This window comes from Rhipicephalus microplus, chromosome 3 (genome assembly GCF_043290135.1).
Source record: "Rhipicephalus microplus isolate Deutch F79 chromosome 3, USDA_Rmic, whole genome shotgun sequence".
In the NCBI taxonomy this organism is placed as follows: Eukaryota; Metazoa; Arthropoda; class Arachnida; order Ixodida; family Ixodidae; genus Rhipicephalus; species Rhipicephalus microplus.
The window spans coordinates 203022431-203041812 of record NC_134702.1 but is presented as its reverse complement, the minus strand read 5'-3'; the positions used below and the strand labels follow the sequence as shown (position 1 = coordinate 203041812).

At 44.8% G+C, this 19382-nt stretch overlaps 2 protein-coding genes across 2 annotated transcripts in view; one reads left to right on the top strand and one right to left on the bottom strand.

The window, feature by feature from the left end:
- LOC142804106 (transmembrane protein 132E-like) overlaps nucleotides 1-19382 on the top strand; it is a 79608-nt gene continuing 60226 nt past the window's right edge. The window contains exons 1-4 of the mRNA XM_075890683.1: nucleotides 1-230; nucleotides 3421-3773; nucleotides 9336-9514; nucleotides 13837-14106. Coding sequence (XP_075746798.1) covers nucleotides 191-230; nucleotides 3421-3773; nucleotides 9336-9514; nucleotides 13837-14106 — 842 coding nt within the window. The 5' untranslated portion in view covers nucleotides 1-190. The remainder of the gene's footprint in view (nucleotides 231-3420; nucleotides 3774-9335; nucleotides 9515-13836; nucleotides 14107-19382) is intronic.
- On the bottom strand, nucleotides 16206-18761 carry LOC119180322 (uncharacterized). Its single transcript, XM_075890684.1, has 4 exons — nucleotides 17727-18761; nucleotides 17473-17632; nucleotides 16615-16743; nucleotides 16206-16330 (listed from the first exon to the last, which is right to left on the bottom strand). Exons 1-4 carry the CDS (start codon nucleotides 17928-17930, stop codon nucleotides 16281-16283), a joined length of 543 nt encoding a protein of 180 aa, XP_075746799.1. The 5' UTR covers nucleotides 17931-18761; the 3' UTR covers nucleotides 16206-16280.

Below are 19382 nucleotides of genomic sequence, written 5' to 3'. Positions count from 1 at the left end.
GCTATGGGAGGGGCGACGCGCCTTCTCTCCGAAGGATGCTGCTGGATGCTCGGGTGCATTGTGGGAAAGCCGATGCAGACGCTCATCTGTGCGCGATGGCGGACGCTCAGTCGATAAAGGGGCTCTCTTTTGTATGTTCGCGGTAGAAATGGACCTTTAGCGAGGCTCCTCGCTGTGGGAACCTGTAGACATGAAACATTGGAAAGCCCTGGTTTGGATATTCTGTGCCGGTGAGTGCAGAGGGAGCGCTAATTCGCTGTTTTGGCGTTTGCCTGTGCGGCCCGGCGCGGCGGATAGCGCGGTCTTGTTTTGCGTGACACTGCTGTCCTTCGATGTTTGTGTATGGGCGTTTTCCCCGCGCGCGCCTGCAGTAAGCGTCATTGGCTCGTTCTGTTGATAGGTTATGAACGTGACGGGTAACCCTGCACACGCAGAATCACGGCGGTGTACCGGTACAAGCAGCGCGCGCGCACTCATAGGTTTTGACGTACGTAGATGGCAGGTGCCGAACTCGGGCTCCGCGTCGACATGACTCGCATGCCGTTTCGACGAGCTTTCATTGCAAGCAACACACGCCGTGTTAGAGACCCGGCATCAACTCGCCGTGTCGCGCACCAACTACTCAATTCTTGTTACACGGCGATCAAAGGCGTGCGTACAGGAGACGATCGCCTTCGATCGCGACTTGCCATTTTTTGGTAGTGAACGATGATTTTGCTTTTGACATGTGCTTTCTCGCCGCCGTGCCTGTGTCCACTAGGGTTTGGCGCTCGCCCCTCGTAATAACCCGCTCATTGCTTCACTCTTGCCTACTTCCTGAGAAACGATGGCCTTGCATTTGCGACAGAAAAGTAGTGGCGAACTGAGACACGGCGACGGAAGCGAATGATCCGCAGGCCTCTTCCGAGGAGCGCGTGTCGCCGGTGCCGACATAGCGACGCAAATAAACACGCGCATCCGGGCCGAGTTCTGACTCGGGGTTGGGCGCGGTGCGTGACATTCGTCGACACCGCGTACTGCCGACCCTGTCAACGTGGTTCGGAAGTGCGGCGACGCGTTTTTTCCCTTCTATGGGTTCCCAAAAATAGGGTGGCCATTTTTAAAGGGAAGTGAGAGAGGGCTCGTGCTTAGTGGCGGAGCCAGCTTGGCGGGCGCGCGCTCGTACGTCTCCGAGTGCAATGAGGGAGAATTCATGGCTTTTTATTGCGCCTCGCGTCGGCCTGTTGGCGTCGGTTGGCCGCGGCCCTGACTTGAAGCTATTCGGAGCAGCTGTCCGCGTCTGTCCTTTGTGCACTGGACATCCGGCGGCTATTAGCCGTGCTTTGAAATCCCGATAGAGTCCAAGCCGTGCGCTTTAATTCAGTGCCGTGGGAGCGGGGTACGGGTATGGGAACCGAAATACTCAATCCGGACTTTTAGAATGAATATGCACGCTACAGTGACCCAAGAACTTGCCCATGATTCCTCGATCGACCGAGAGAACTTAATTTGTTCGGTAACTAGGAAAAATTTGTAACTTAGTTTTTTTTTTTTCTGGTTAAAGAGGCTGGTCAAGTTGTCACATGCAGCTTCTTTCCCTTCACACCAAGCCACGTATGTGATGTGTTTTATCACGTGGTTAAATAAATAAAATAAAATTATTGGCTACTTTGTGGAGCTGACATGACAGTCGTCATGCAAAAGCTTTTCTTTTCAGTTGTTTTACGAGTTCACCTAATGATAATAGCACAGTACGCTGCGTACAACAAGGACCTTAATATTTGGCGTGAATCAAAAGACACTGCGATGAAGCTTACGCGTGCAATTATTTCAGCTGGTTTAAAGATTACTGTTCAAACTGTCACTCGTGCTAAAACAGTGTTTATATGTTATATTCTTGAAGGCTTACCAATGATAGCACGCATAATATAATGCTTACTGAAGTAGCCACATATATGTACTACATCAATTAAGGGACTTCTTTTCACGTATGTTCCACATGTACACGTAAAAAGTGTCTATAATTTGTTACATTTCAACTGTTACATAATCATAATTATGGTCCCTCGATCATCATATTTAAGCAAATGTAGTTTTCTGCATGATATGGCCTATAAAAGCAAATATCCACAAGCTGTGAATGATCGCCTTTGTGTTACATCATATTTCAAGTGCACTCGTTTATTTGTATATTTTTGACTGTATATTCTACACAGTTATTTTGCTTGTCATAATCACAGCATGAAGCAATAAATAAAGTTAGCTAGCTGGAGTGTGGGGTGAGTTTTCGTGGAATTTAGGCATCAGTAATCTGATGAAATTATGAGTAAGATATGGCACCCTAACCTGTGAATGTCACCTAATGGTCAAATAGGAAGTAGGCCACGTTTGCAAGGCATATTTATAATTTTTTTACTCATTTCAACTCTGGGAGTGGTATTCTTCGTTGGTTTTTACCTAAACCCCGTGTAACTTGCACACAAATATTGATTTCGTCGATTTATGAAGGTTTGTGCTGTGACATTGCTCTTCATTCAACATGAGGGTAAAAAAACTATTGCTTATGTATTTTTAATTGACTTCTGACCACCATAATGGTTCTTTATATTCGAGTGCAGGAACTTGGCCTTGTTGATAAGAGATGCTAATTAAGTATGTTAATGTGAACACTCAGAATTGATGCACAAATAATCAGTTTAAGAAATAGCTTTGCAAGGTGAGAGGTGACTTGTTGAGTCATTTGCACCACCCACACACAAGCTAGGGGTGCAATTAAATGACTTCACATAAGTTCCGACCTGAGAAACTGAATTTGTGAAATAATAATTTATGAAGTGCTTGAATGTTTTTGAACTTCAGTACAACTTGATGCGATTGTAGAGTTTTATGAATACTTGAAGGTGAAGGTTGCACAAAAGCAGGACGTGTTCACAAGGAAGGCTATGAGGACTAGAGGAGACTCACACTGTTTATTCATGCACAAAAGCACTTAATGAATAAGAAAATGAAACACCAAAAGAACTTGCACCTAAATAAACTAAAAATGAGGTGCAAAATTACATATGCACAGTCAGAAATGCCTTCTCTGCACTATACACGTGATTGGAAGGGTCAATAACAAAAAAAGTTAGTGACCTCGATATAGCAACTTGTTACTTTGAACTTGTTTGTATCGCAGGTTACATATATTATGACTCTTTCCTTAAGGATATATATACAATTAAACACCTTTACAAGAGGCATGCTCTGGGCAGCAATTCTGTCTCTTATAGACAGGGTGCCTCGTATGCATTTCCTTCTCGACCAGTTTTTTACTGTAGGCACACTGGTGTCCTTTTTACCCATTTGTCTCTTATATCATGTGTCTCTCATAAAGGGGTCTGGCTGTAGTTCACATGGCTGATGGCTTGAGTCATCCTTAATCTACACGATCTTTTGCAGTGCGGTGCTTGTGGGCAGCCAGTGTCGAAGTGGTGTTGGACCCCGGGGATGCAACAGGTGCTTTCTTCCTGAGCTCGCCAGATGAACCCACGGGTGTGGAGGCCTCGTCGGCCGAGCCTTCGCGACGCTTCGCGCTCACGTTCTCGAGCCGCATCACGGTGGTGGCACAGTTTGGGCCGTTCTCCGTGCGCCAGACTGTGTACGCCACTAGCCCATTAGCCTCGGTGGGGAACCAAAGCAGCTCGTCGTCAGATGGTCCCGAGCCCATGGGGGATGTGACGGCCCATCTGGTCACACCGGCACCCCGCAGAGACCAGCCAACATTGCGCATCCTGTTCCACACTGGCTCCGAGGTAAGTCACACACTGTAGAGGCCCATTAGGGAAGACTGACGTGAATTCTTTAAAAATCTTAAAAGCAACAGAAATTACCACACGCATATCAGAGAAAATAGGGCAAACCGCAGTGCTAAGCTCACAGCTGTAGTTTATTTGAAAATACCAGCACACGTGTATAGCGACAACCTGCCACCCTTGCGACCACTTCACTCATGACGTCAGAGGACACCATACTGAATCCAAAAAGCCAATAACAAGTAGACAAAACTCCAGTCGCGCCCACATGACAGCCACAAAAAGCATCATTATTATTCTGAGAGTCCCAAAAAGCGATCTTCTTTTGCGGCTGTTTACATGGAAGGGACTGGAATTTCGTATACATGTTGGTATGTCATGTATGTCATGTGTGGTGTGGTCACATGGGTGGCAAGTTCATCATCACCATTTGTTTTTCCTTTAAAGGCCCGTGTTGGGGTATTACATAAGGGGGGGGGGGGGGTAACATAAAAAGTTAGACATGGGACTTTTCATGTCACAAATTTGAAACACACTTCTAGAAAATATAGAGATCTTCGCAGTACTATATATGTGTGCGTGTATTTGCTAACAAAATATATGCGTTGCGAGTTGAGCGTTGTAGTTTCTCCTATTTTCTTTTGGCAGAGACTGTTGCGCCGCGCGGCGCACGAGCCACCCCCACACAGAAACGGCTGCTGCGCCGCACGGAAGTGACGTCCCGCGTTTTCCGGTTAGGCGCTTTGTTTGAATAGTCGGGAGTGTCTAGCGGTGCGTCTAGACATAACAATAAAAGCCGTTAAAATTACGTCCAAACAAAAAAATGAACAAAAATGTTATTTAGGTTTAGCGAGACAACAATACAAAACAGGCTTGTTTGTCATTTCAAATCGATCGGCAGCTGTGGCGTAGTTGGTTAATGCAACACATGAACTGGTGAGGTCGGTGGTTCAAGTCCCATTGCAGTTATCGATACTTTCTCTTTTTTTTTGTTCACGCATGTATTGTTTTAACATTTGCGCCTCCTCATCAGCCCGACTTGCTGTTGGTGGTGGTCCCGTCCACAGGCCCTTTAATATTGGATCTTCGATAACTCTTGCAGGATTGACTATATTTATTATAATAAAGTGTTTTGCGAATTAGTGCTCTTAATCGGCGAGATGCAAAAAACACAAAAAAAATCGAATGCAACTGGCTGCATTGGTTTCTTGGGCACAGGAATGTGGATTTCCTCGGTTTATCAAAGTTTTGATGACAGAAAGGTGCACTGCAACGTAGTTTTGGGCAACTTTTTTTATGTCGCTCAGTGTACCATCACCTAACGAGGTAACTGGCAGGCCGCTTTCTTTAAAAATACTGACGTGTCACTGCAATGTTCTAGGCGATCAGCACTTGATAAACAATGCCCAAGGGCAAGTGCCGATGGCGTTAGCCCATCTCACTACAAAACAGCTTGTCTGCCTTGCTCAATAACACGGGCGGCCTGTGACAGCACGGGAGCATTCACGTAGCAACGGAGAAGAACGGCCGTACGTGTTCGCACTTGACAAAACAGACAGCAATGCAGTAGCTCTGGCCTTCGGAGATCACAGGCTTCGTAAGAACATTACAATAAAGTTGTTTCCATCCATCGTATGAACACTTCGCCGACGCACTGGGGTTTCATGCATGTGCGCCCGGTCAGTCACGCGTGAACCCTGCGAAAGCATTTATTTCATCGTCGACCTTGTCCTTCGCGAGAAGCAAAACTCGGCAGCAAGAACACTTTCTCCTTTGACAACACCACGCTTGGCATTGCAATCTAGAAAATGCAGTACGTCCAACGACTGTAATCCGCACATCATACTGAGAAACTTTATGGCGCACACACTCTGATGAAGCTGCGGCGCGGTGGATGTCCCCCCTAGCTCCAACCACCAGGTTCAACTAAGCATCCAGCAATCACATGAAGCAGCGACGACACTCCAGTCCTCCTTGGGAGTGGCCTAGGCCATGGCCACGATTTCATCAGAGTTTTCACCATCAACACATCGCAGGCGGCTACCATCTCGCTGTCTTTACCTTTCGCAGCCGCAGTGCTCATGGCGCCCCCTGTATTCAAAATACTTGTAATATGTATTTAAATAACAAACTTAAGCTAATTGACTCGTTAAATGCATGCTTAGTAAAAATTTTGTAGGTTTAACGCATTACGCACGAATAATTTACACGTTTAACTAGCCTTGAGTACGGTAATATTTTTTTAAGTGACGTCACTTCCGTGCGGCGCAGGAGCCACTCCTGTGTGGGGATGGCTGCTGCGCCGCGCGGCGCAGGAGACGCTGCCTTTTCTTTTGCCCGTGCCATATTTCACACTGTTATCAAGATGTTTAAGAGCTATTACCAACTAGCCTAGCTGTCAGTTTTTTTCATGAATTCTCTAATTGGCTTGAAAATACCAACACACTGTTCTAGTTTATGGTGCATTTAGTAAGCTTGTGTGGTACAAGTGGCACATCTGCATATTCAGCAAAAAATAATTAGTTATTTCTGTTACATATTTTTAATCAAGAAGTTAGGCTTTGATGCTAATCTTTCGTTGGTATGCTGGTATGCTAAGCTTAGTTATAAGCAGAAGACAGCCATGAGATAACGTGGTGCAGTCACTCTGGCTTGATAACCCATACATAGTGTGTATGAACAAATTCAGTAGATAATAGTAAGATGTACAGACATATAGTACAGCGGAACAAAATATGTCTTAGTATGGCAATTTAACATTCTCTCTTCTGTAGCACGATTCGAGAGCTTCACCTTTTGCATTAGTAGTACATTTATAATGTGCCAAGCCTGTACGCGATTTAGAGTGTGTTAGTGCAATGCAACACCGCTTATCTTGTACACAAAAGGTCAATTTATTCACTCTGGTGTCCAGATTCTGAATACATTTAAAGGAGAGGGAAGTCGTGCATCTGGCACCGTTGGGCCGTCCATCATATAACAAGACCAGAGCTCTACCAGCACGTAGGAACAGTGTAGTTTCGCTGGCTATCAAAAAATTCTAGAGATTCAGCCGACCGTGTGTTTATTGCACTACATTATTTTTTGCTCTTACACAAGTGCATGTTTAAATCCTGTGAAATCCATAAGGTAGGTGTGTCCCCTGTTGCTTCTAGTTTTTCCTTACACAAAAGCACTGTTTAAGTTCTTGCTGACCAACTTAGTCACTAACGTTTATGAACTACAGTGTGTGGCAGTTGATAATGAGGAGCACTTCAGCTGAACAAAGCGTACTTGCTGTTGACACTGAGGACATTAAAAAACTTCATTTCCGAACTGTAACCTGTTTTCATCTGAATCCAAGCACCAGAAGCAGAGAGATGTTAGATGTAGGGAGATGATTTAGACTCCAACTAAAAGTTTTGAGGAAACTTGACGTTTCGAAACCGACTTGGTTTCTTCCTCAGGGGCGACTGCAGAGACTACGTAGCACTTCAAAGCACTCGCGGGGCGGATAATGACCCCTGCCCTCTTTTTCTCATTTTGCTGTGGAGTGGAGTCCATGTGTATACACTAAGGGAAGGGTTCTGAGATAGTGGTTTATGTCTCATTATTCGCCCCGCGATTGCTTTGAAGACGCCGTTGCTTCGTAGTCTCTGCAGTCACCCCTGAGAAAGGAACCAAGTCGGTTTCAAAACATCGGGTTTCTTTAAAACTTTTGGTTGGAGTCTAAATTATCTCCCCGTTTTATACCCAACCAGACAGACTTCTGTCGAATGTTTACATTCAGGTGCTAGATGTAATATGAAGGGGTCCACATAGAATACTGGAGTTTAACTGCTAGCTGCTTGTACTCTTACACTGGTTAAGGACATCCATGACAGCCACTGAGGAAGAGGACCAATTGGTTGTGCATGAGCAGAGAGAAAAGAGACGTCCCCGACAGGGGTGCGCAGAAGAAGCAACTGGTCCACTCAAGCACTTGTCCCTCCCCTTCAGCACTTGCCATACAACACAGTTTCACACGCTGTAAGGCAAAATATTGCCAACGCCCTTGAATAGAAGCACCTCTGTTGGTCAGTCACCCTCCGTTAATGTTCTTTCATAATAAAGCATAGATTGCCTACATTAGTCGGCCAGCTTAGGCTCATTGTTCTGATGGAACAATATTCATCTAAAAAATAAATTGGGAGCACAAGGCTAGGATTTTTTTATATTGTCAATGCGTACGATAATTGTGCATGTTGTAGTTCCCACCCGCCACGGCGACGTAGTGTTTATGATGCCGACTGCTGACTCGAAATTTGTGGGATCAAATCAAGGCAGTCGCAGCTACATTTTCATAGAGACACAATGGTAGAAGCCTGTGTGCTTAGATTTAGATGTACATTTAAGAAAACCCCGGGTAGTCAAAATTGCCAGAGCCTGCCACTCATATCAGGTTTTTCAAATGTAAAACCCAAGCATTTACCTATTATTACAGCTAAAGCTCTTTATAAGAGGCATGCTCCAAGCAGCAATTCTTGTCTTTTATATGAGATGTTTCGTATAAATGGGGTATGCATTTTCTTATCAACCCGTACCTGGCTGTAGGCACTTTGGTGTCTCTTATACCCGTTTGTCTTTTACATTAGTGTCTCTTATAAAGGAGTTTGACTGTATTGTCATAATTCCCCAGCATGGTCAGCCAAGCCTTATGGTTTCAACAGGAAGGCTGTTTAGGCTTACTGTAAAAATTTTGGAGTGTGTAAAATGGTGTGTACAAGAAACTAAAAAGGATGTGTGCCACAGAAATAGGGCAATTCCCACACTAAACATTGGTCCCCTGGAACAAAGGGGCCGCCAACAGTAACGAAGATTTCTGGCAAAAGGTGGCACAGGCAAAAGCTTCATGGGGCAGGCACAGGTTCATTGTGGCACCGCCCCATATTAATACAGTGAATGTAAGGAGATCGTTTTGTGCCCCTCCCCCGTGCACATACCCAGTAAATAAGAAAAGCTTCAATAAACTGCTGGCATTAACCAAGTGATAAACATCGTGGCTGCATGTTGAGCTTCGATGAAGTGCCTGTGCTTCTGTACAGATGCTTCTCTGAAGCAAGTGGCTGCTTCAGCAGTACATTCGAGAGGATACTCGAATTGGGATAGGCAACGGCGGCTGCGAGAACGCCCTGAAGTGATGGTAGCCCTACATGAACGACGATGTGACCGTACATTTATGGGAGGTGCGAGTGCTTGGTTTCTGTCTCTGAATTTTAGAGATTCGAGTCAATTGTGCCTTTGGTTTACTTCGAACCTCTTTGCACTGAGAATCAACCTAGTAACAACATAACACCAGCTAGCTAAAGCCTAGCAACAGCCTAGAAGCAACCGTATAAGACTTCAGGATCGTTCAGCTTCACTCATTGAAGCACTGCAGGACTTAGTGCCAGCTTTGTATTCTTTAACCTTGTCACAAGAGATACATTGACTTGTTTTCTTAAGAATATTAATAGTGATAATGACAGTGAAGTATATTGCAGATGCACGTCGACATTGTTGTCACCGACATGGTGTGTACATAATTGTATATGTGTGCTGCAGGTGGGTGGGCCGTCGGTTTGTGTAGCCCTCTATGCTCAGCTGGGCCCCGAGCAGCTGGTCAGTGTGTGCCAGCCGAACCGTGATGGGGCCTGCCTGGCCGAGCTCACCCTGCCGGCTGCATGGTGGCCGCCCTTGTGGGCTGCCGCGCATAAGGCCCACCGGCCCACCATCGCCCTCCGGTCAGTCATCATTTGCCTCTTACACATTTCCCACTGAGCAACTAAGTGTAGGTTGTTGACTCAATCTGTTCCATCAATCTGCCATGCTTGCGCTACTTAATTGATGCATTTCGTCACACTGGAGCACTCTGACAGGGCATGTCACCTTTGGTCACACAAAAAGGCCCCACAGTTCAGCTCAACATGCCCCAAGCATTATCTTTCTCCATTATGGAATGTGACAGAAGGCCCGACCAAATTCCAGTCATGTGGCTGTTCTAGAAGGTAGCAGTGGGAGAAGTCAGTCAATTTGCTCAGCTGGGCTTTTTCATGCTCAAGTCTCGAGACGTGCTGGAGCAATACCACATCACATCATTGCAGCATCAGGTCCTGCTCCACCGCAGATGAGGTAGAGTAGCACTGCGGTAAAAACTGCTTCAACGTGCCACATGGGTGCATTCTCGTTGCTTTTCGTCAGTGCTGAATTCCCACTTGTCTGGTATTCCCAGACAAGTGGCAATTCCCACTTCAAATGCCCAGCTTCAAGTAAGCAAACTTCTTTGAGTCTATTGTTCATAAGGCACTCAACCAGCTTAAGCTGTAAAGCTTGTGAGACTCAAAGCAAAAGCGAAAAAAAAAATTGCTATGAAAGCAGTAAGAGCACGAGGTTAGGTGAGGTACTAACATCTTTGAACATCTTTGTTCTGAGAAGCAGTGCAGTTTTGAAAATTGCACTTTACTTCAATATTTTCTACAAAGAATTTCGTTAACCGGTTTTTGATAGTAGTGAGGAACTACCAGGGTTATCAATAAACAACTTGTTGCAATAACGCCAAAATGCACTGTACAGCTCATACACAGCATAGTTTACGTAGCTGTGAAAGGGTAACCATTGACATGCGGTATGCATACCATTAAGGAGATCACTATTTTGTGATACAAAAAGACTTTATAAACTGAAAAATTAATTGCAAGTAAACATGAAGGTCCTTATACTTAAGGAATTTCCTTATACTTAAGGAAATTCTTCATTCGGAGTAGTGTCTGCTGAAAAGTAGCGCTGGTTCTGGAGTGAGTTACTGACCAACAACGTTAAGTGGTGCACCAAATGGCCCAAATGGTAAAGCACATGAGCGAAAATGCAAGCAGACTCCTCAAGTTCATTGCATTACATGCTCACGCGAGCAATCACATGCAGTCCTAGCAATCCTAATGCCACACATGTCTTCGTGTCTGCTAAACTCAAAATTAGTGTCTCGGCTCATTTTTATGCTAGCATAGGATGATCATCAGTCTATGCAATTAAGGGGGGACGCGGCTTTGGCATCGCGAAATTTGGCCAAAAAATCGATTTTCTGAAAATCTCATTTTCACATTCTGTGACCCCTTTTCTATCTAATTTCGAAGTTTCGTCCCTGAAAACAGCGTAGAAATGACGTAAAAAATTTTTATCGAAGCTAGGGTGGCAATGAATTTCACGGAAATTGCGAAAAAATGGCGTTTTTCGAACCGCGATATCTCCGCAACCACGTAACCTAGCGCCGCCATCTTTGTCTCTATAGATAGCGCGACTCTTTTGTTTCAAATTTGCCGCCTCGGCCAGCTGAACCAGGCAAGAGCCAGCCCACAGCAAGCCAAAGTGTAAAGGTATCACAACAGTTTCCGATTGACGACGCGCGTCACGTGACTGTACGGCGGCTCTGCATTGGTCGCCCGTGTGGTCGCTTGTAGCAATCGGCGCAAATGTCGTCTGCTCTACGCGCTGACAGCGCTGACGGGCTGCTTACTGCATTTGTTTTTAACTCGTCGCGGCGTGGTTTCGTGCGGTCGCTTGTAGCAATCGGCGCAAAGGTCCTCTGCTCTACGCGCTGACAGCGCTGATGAGCTGCTTACTGCATTTGTTTTCAACTCGTCGCGGCGTGGTTTCGTGCGGTCGCTTGTAGCAATCGACGCAGAGGTCGTCTGCTCTACGCGCTGACGGGCCGCTTACTGCATTTGGTTTCAATGCGTCGCGGCGTGGTTTCGAGATCGCATCGCGCTGCGATAAGACCGGCGCTCGTGAAAGGAGAAAAACGGTGTTATCCAGTTTGGCGCATTGCAGTTTTGAGATCAGTTCCCGCATGCGATCATGGACCGGCGATCGTTCAAGAAGAAACGCAAGACTGCGCAGCAATTTGGTGCTCGTAAGCCGAAGCCGCCGATTGTGAAAAAGAAATTCAGTCCGGCAACTTTTGCGAGCAGCGACGACGGCGTGCGGCACGATGAGGACTCGCATCCGAGCACAAGCACGCACGGAGCATCGTCCGCGAGCATCGACGAAACTGTTCATATGCCTGTGGAGCAGTGCTTTTTGCTGTCTGAGGAAACATCCGTTCGTCGTTCCGCGCAGGCTGCAGACATCGCGGATGCTAAGCCTAGCACTTGTTATTCAGTTTGGCGCATTGCGGTTTTGAGATCAGTTCCCGCATGCGATCATGGACCGGCGATCATTCAAGAAGAAACGCAAGACTGCGCAGCAATTTGGTGCTCGTAAGCCGAAGCCGCCGATTGTGAAAAAGAAATTCAGTCCGGCAACTTCTGCGAGCAGCGACGACGGCGTGCGGCACGACGAGGACTCGCAGCCGAGCACAAGCACGCACGGAGCATTGTCCGCGAGCATCGACGAAACTGTTCATATGCCTGTGGAGCAGTGCTTTTCGCTGTCTGAGGAAACATCCGTTCGTCGTTCCGCGCAGGCTGCAGACATCGCGGATGCTAAGATAGCACTTCGGGCGAAGATGTATTCATTGCGGATGCCCAGCCAAGCACTTCGCGCGAGGATGTAGACGCCGCGGATGCTAAGCCTAGCACTTCGCGCGAGGATGTAGACATCGCAGATGCTCAGCCAAGTACTTCGCGCGAGGATGCGAGGCCGTCTACCAGCACCACCAGTAGCACGATTCGGACACTAAGGACCACACTGCAAAGGACACTAAGGACTACAACCCTGGTGCCTATTAGGCATGTAAACCGTGACTCAAGACTTTGAACCTCGTTTTCTCAATACTGTTTTTTTGGCATGTTGCTCAGCTCGTGGAGCAGATATATTCGCAACTACTTGACAGATTTTGATTCAGTTTTTTTTTGTAATGCTTCTTGAACTGTGCTTCAGGGGGCTGCGTTTTTATTTTTAAAATTTAGCCTTTTAAAAATTTTTGGTAGGGTTTCTTGTTTGTAGTGCAAATGTGCTCATTGAAGTATCAGTGGAGAAAACATGAACTACAAATTTTAGTGTTGCAAAAAAATTATTTTGAAAATGCAGCCCCCTAGAGCATACATTCACCTCTGCACACAGTGTTTACCAACTTTCTATGTCATTTTTTAAACTCTCCAGCCGCTCCACGAGGTCCAGTAATGAAATTATTTGTTTCTCAGAAAGTTTTCATGATATCATCTTGAAATTTTTATGGAAGCATTATGAGGTCATTTTTAGTCTCTGTGCCACTTTTCATCAAGATCTAACCAGAAACAAGAAAGTTCGTTCCGAAACGCGCGTCCCCCCTTAAGGTGTCATATAAAAAAATTGGCCCCGTATCTGCATGTCCGACTGCAAATGTCATCTGGAGAGAGTGAATAGAATAAACCATTTATTTGATGTTTCGCGTGTGAAAATCGGTGAATACGATTCTGGAGGCGCTGCGTAAGACATGAGTGCCATCGACCGGTAATCTCAGAAAACAAAACTTGGAGGCTACCTTTTGCAGATTCAAAGTAGGTGGCAGCATTATATTGTCTTAGCAAAGTGCAGGAAACTTGTTCCTGCATAGCGTCGCATTGTCAGCGCTGCTTAGTAAATGCTACAGTTCTTAGCATTATTTATGTATGCCTTTCCTAGTATAGAGAAACACGCTGCAGAGTATCAGCGTGTTGACGTTAGATACGCGCAACATTTGCTTTTAAATAGACCATCGCACATGTTTTAATGTAGAAAGCTGGGCAATGTTGGTGGGTGCTGCAGATGTAGTCCTACTTGCACTGTCTTGCTTTTCAAACACACAAACGAACAGACAGACCAACAAAAATTTTTGCGTTGAAGTATCCTAAGAAAGACTATCATCTTTAAAAAAAAGAAGAGTGCGAATGGGACATACATGAGCCAAAACCATATCGGTTTCTTTTGATCTTTTCTTTTAACATTGTGTCTAAATGTCCCGTTTATATTTTTTCATCCCTATCGGTTTTGTTCATGCTTATTCTCACAGTGAAAACTTCATATTCCGTATTCTCAGGTCAGAATCGTGCTTTCATGTGACTGGAGCATGCGCGAAAATTCGTCTCCTTACTCTAATTTTTCTTTTGCCTAGGTATGCCCTCGTACGGAGCAGCATCTCTCAGGAATGCCAGGGTCAATCTCTGCGACTGTCGACGGGGTCGGTGCCCAGTAGCGGGGCAGGCTTGTCTCTGGGGCGGCTTCCACTGTCCGTGGCACATGGCAGTTACGAGGAACTAAGTGGTGGTGATGGTGTTGTATGTCTGCTAGTGCCCCAGGGGCCGGTCTACCCGCGGTCCAAGGTGTACGTGCCACTACTCGTACGCCCCAATCCGGCCTACCCACTGCACTCCTTCACGATCAGGTGGGCAAACCGAATGCTCTCTCTCTCTCCATAATACATGGCAGTAAAGAAACACGCACCTTTTTTTGAAACCTGAGTGACATATTGTATTAGGTTCAGTGGCTTGACAAGAATGTAGTTTCCAAGTGGGCGTTTGTACCTGACATTGATTGTCTGAGTGTCTGAATAAACGGGAGTTGGAGAGAGCAAATTTACAAGAATAGCATATTTTTTTGCATATAACCTGCACGAAACATACAGAAAGTTGGTGACGAAACAAGCGCCAATATGTACAAAGATTTAGAAAGGGCCAGAAGCGACACAGGATGGAGTGCCTACTAGCAATTGAAAATTTTTATTTCGAAAATAAAAATTTTTTATTTCAAAAAGAACTGGCTAACCTCCCTGTCCTTTCTCTTTCATTCCTCCTCCTCCTCCTTTATTTCGAAAAGAACACTTCTATATATGCATAACATGTATGCAAGTTACCACAAACCACCTCCATTATCACAAACAGCGTGAATCAACGAAAGACCCCTCCCATAACCGATATGGCATACATCTGAAAAAAAACATGTGATAAAGCACCACTATCCCACTCTCCCCTAAAAAAAAAAAGTGCACCGAGTCATGTTATGTTCAAAAAGGGAAATACATGATCTGAACAGATGCCTGGCTGGCGCACTTGTGACCTCCTTTCTTATTTCCAAACACTTCCATTATGTTTCTTGTCGTCCGCTTCTTGTGCTTGTCAGTTATTTCTGTGTCGGAAAGTTTTGGTTGGCAAGTGCACTCCTTGCAGTGCATCGCTAAGTGCGAGTATGGGCCCCCTTTAGTGAACTCTCATGTTCACGGAATTGCACATTTAGGCAAGGACCTGTTTGACGTATTTCTTTCCACATGTGAAAAGAATTCCACACACGAGATCTTTTTTTGCACTCATCGTACCTCCGACCTTGTTTCATGTTACATCCATCTGCTTTCTCCATGTTTTTTCTTTTTGGCTAACGTTTCTACTGCCAAGCAAATGTTCGACAATTTGTTTTTGGCTGAAAAAAAGCAACCCACACCCCATACCTTAATGCAACTTTTCTCTACTGTTGTGAAATGTTAGGCAGATTAGGGATGACCACCGTCCGCTCTTTTTAACCCTCAACTTGTCTGTACCCTTCTTATGTGCTGCTTATTGTTTTCTTCACTTCTCAGCGATTCTTTTCACCAGCCAATAGGAGACATTCATCTGGATAACCAGCTCCCCTCAAGCACTCAATGTGCGTGGAAACGCTCTCATTCATGGAATATACGCACGATTTCGTGAGGGGGGCTTTGATGCACGAAGTTGCGATCGCATTCCTTACTGTCTTCGAATGTGCCGAATGGTAGCTTGGCAAAGGTAATTTGGATCTGGGGTGACACATCGATTACGCGTGAAAAGGACGCAACTTAATTTCTAGGTCAACAAACCGAATACATTGTTCTTTTAGCAATTCAAAGGTATACTCTAGGCCGCACCCATTTTTCTTAAAAAGTTTTCAAAACATTTACTAACGCGCTCGTACCGGAATGGTCTTAGAGGGGAGGGGGGCTGAACGCGGATTTTTCCGGTTGTATGCCATCGGTCATGGGAGTGGTCTTTCGTTGACTCACGCTTTTCGTGATAACAGGAGTGGTTTGTGGTGATGTGCATGTGCGTTATACTTATATAGGAGTGTTCTTTCCAAAATAAAAATTTTTAGTTACTATTAAGCACTTCGTCCTCCCAGACAACGCTCCGACAACCTGAGGTTGTCCTGAGGATGACCTACACCGTACGAAAGTATGACCTGAGGAAGCCCTCAAATGAACCTCAAGTGGTCCTAAACCAGTCCGTTTGTCCGGCCTCAGATCGTCCTCAGGGCATCCAGAAAAGAGCACATTATGATGAGTCTAGTACTTTTTGAGGACGAAGCATACAAGACCTAGGCACTCATCAGACCTTACGAAAAGTTGCTCTAATTCTTCTTTTGGAGCGCTGAAATGACAACTGATCAATCAAAAGTGCCTGAACATGCACACTCTTTAAAGCACTGCCTGTGAGGTTTCAGTAACAATTTCTTCAAGTATAGCAATAAAAACAGCAATGCACAGAAAACATGTTTATTTTCAGGAATGAAACTTGGCAGTTTTCACTAGATGAGACTTCTTGCCCTGTGCCTTCAGAGGTCTTCATCCGATGGGCTTGACAACGCGACACTTTGAAGACATTCTGTAGTAATAGAAAGCAGTATATCTTGAAGCACAAGTGAATTTAGAGTATCAATAAGAATATTAAGACAATAACAGCATGCCAGATTTGAAAGCATAAAATGAAAATTATATTACCATAATGTGCAGGTACGAACTAGCCATTATATAATGGTGAAAATGATTTATATAGTTCATGCTTGCATACACATCAAAATTCGAGTAAGGCAAGAAAATTATTTAAACTATAACAGCAAAAGTATCATATGTTATGATAGCTTCAACAGCACAGATAATAAAACTCACCCTCATGGTGAGTGCGAGAAGTTCTTAAGCGCTGCTTCTGGAGCTTTTCCCCAGCATGCCGAAGCCACACTTTAATCACACACTCGATGTCATTTTTTTTTGTTTCCGGAAAATTTCGCCTCACGGCCTCTGAAAAAGTACAAAGTTCATAAAACAGGAATTACACAAACATAATACATTAATATAATGCTACATAGGTTGTTTGAAGAAGTACCTCTAGTCAGCATGATCGACATTTTGATAGGTGGGCACATCATCACTAAAGGTCCTTGCCATCCTTCCCCATGTTAATTTCAAGAGTACTGACATTGACACTATGTGTTGCATTACAAGAAGAACACCACGAAGAAGACATCATTGTAACTTTTTTGAAACCTAGCATGCAAAGAATGATGAGGCGCCTTTGACGAAAATACGTCCATGTATGAAAATGTTGACCAGCTTGTCTTAGGTACTTATTCCTGTTTAGAGATCCTCAGTGATCACTATGAGCTTCCATCTGTTAGTTTTCATCTGTACATAAGATTTCCACTACAGTTAAGAATGCCTAGTAGTGCTACCTGATAATAACTTCTGCAAGTAGTGAATGCTTGCGTATGTGTGCCATGCAAGTATACTAGTGTGCTTGAAGAAGCTGCAGGGTTTCTTACTGACAACAGATATTTCATGCTAAAAATTTTCCATGTTTAAGCACATAATTTTAATTAGCAAGCATCCTAAAAAATTTAATGCTTTCATGAAAAGATTGTTCTTTTGCTATTGACTTCAAATGAAAGATAATGTGGATAACAGACTTAGAAATGTCTGTACTCAAACACGGCTCTTGCAGCACATGGTGTTGTGAAACAAATTACTCACTGCAAATGACATCTGTGACACCTAGATCCACAAACTTCCTTTTGCCTTTTTGGCCTGCCCAGCTGAACTGCACAGCAACCTCAAGGCTTAGCAGAAGCTCCAGCATCCTCCTGGCTGCTGCCCCAAAAGTTGAGCCACCAAGGCCAGCAAGCTGCTGTATCTGTACAGTTTTGAGGTCATTATTTTTTTTAGAAGAGTAGCTTAATGCAGTGACTAGAAAAAAAAATTATAGAAAAATATAATGAATGACGTACAAGCTTTAGCTTAATGTTGCCATCAGCAGCAAGTCTCCCCTCAAGACTTAGAAATCGGTCAATATCCTTGACCGGTGTCAAAACCACATCATCATTTGTCTCATCTTGAAGCCTCACTGTTGTGTTGAAAAGGTGCTGCTGCATGGCATCAACCTGTCGTCCCAGCTGCTCTAGCCTCATCAGGATAGTTTGCGAAATTCGCATGAGTTGACGCACGTATTCTGTAAAGACGTGTTCATGAAGTAATAGCGCTGAATTGCAACATATAAAATGGCAAAAGCTGAGATAACATTGAAAATGAGAAGTGCTACTAAACACAGCAAAACAAGCACACAGTTGTTTATGGCTTCTCTGCACATTATTGTCGGTTTTAGAAATTTGTGCCTACATGGCTTCAGTTATTTTGTTAGCATGCTCAGTGATGCCTTTTTAGGACCTGAATACGCATGCAGAGTTGACACTGAGATGAAGCACCTTCATTGCGTGCTGTGATTCAGTGTACCCATATATTTACAACCTAGTTTTCAACAAAAACTTGGAATAAGTTCAGAAAAATTGTTGAAAGTTAGGTTATTAAGTGAATTTGTGAAAAATAGAATAAGCAGAAACAGATACTTTAATGTTTTAAGCACTGAAACAATGTGTGACCAGACCATACATATAACAGTTGCCATAGTTTTTGCAGCAAAGTGATGCCACTATCACTTTCCCAACGAAAGCAAAAAAAAAATGTTTAAAATATAACTCTTCATTTATGGGGTAAAAGCGTGCTCATCGCCATCAAAGTGACACACAGTCCTCATTTCCACTGTGATCAAGAGGCATGTTCTCTACACTAAATAGGCGACAACAGTTGTTTATGAATTAAAAGTATTAATTGTGGCACCTTCGCTTCAATTTTTCTGAGACATCAGGTATTTACACTTGATAAAGCAACTACAGTTAGTACATTGTTCCGAAATTGCAAATAAGCAATTATGCTGCTTACGACTGGCACAGCTATAAGACAAAACGTTTTGGTAGTTCTGCACAATCTTGCAGCACTCGCTGTAGGCCTGCACTGAGGCCGAAATGATGGTATTTCCCGCCGGCCAGCTGCAACACTTCCAGGCACTTCTTGGGCGTCTGTAACAATGCCCTTGCAGTTGAAGGGAGCGCGCTGAAGCATTCGTGGGACTGTAGTACTCTCAAGAGCGATGTAACTGAAGTGTGCGATGCGCGAGATTGTAAGGCCCACGCTTGCAGTCTCTCACGAAAGGCCAGCAAGCTGTCCACACTGCCGCGTTCACAAACTTGCTCTTCGTTACTCCCAGTCGGTGCCAATTCGAAAGAATCCCTCTGCCTCACCTGCGAGGTCGCCGAAGTCGAAGCCGCAGCGCTGCTGTCATGGAAGGCACGCCGTTCGAAGTCTGTGTGATCGTGAGGCACAGAAACACTGCAGCCGCTGGGGTAGCACGCGTCGCCAGAAATCAAAACGTGTCCTTGGGGCACATCCGTTTCTGGAACGATCGAGGAGTGTGCCGAAGGCCGTTCTCTGTCATGAACACAAAGGCGACGATGGCCGTCTTCGAGGTCGACCGCACAAGCCTCGGAGGGCAAGTCGCTCTCTCTTTCGGCGTTGCGGGAATCTCGGTCAACGTACCGCGTGTCATTTAT

What these genes read in the sequence shown, in the direction of transcription:
- LOC119180322 (XM_075890684.1), bottom strand. Translation starts at nt 17,930, where the DNA reads ATGCGAATTTCGCAAACTATCCTGATGAGGCTAGAGCAGCTGGGACGA. An exon ending in GCAACATTAAGCTAAAGCTT is followed by an intron (nt 17,633 to 17,726) that starts GTACGTCATTCA and finishes AAAACTGTACAG; the next exon opens with ATACAGCAGCTTGCTGGCCT. An exon ending in TGTCACAGATGTCATTTGCA is followed by an intron (nt 16,744 to 17,472) that starts GTGAGTAATTTG and finishes GTACTTTTTCAG; the next exon opens with AGGCCGTGAGGCGAAATTTT.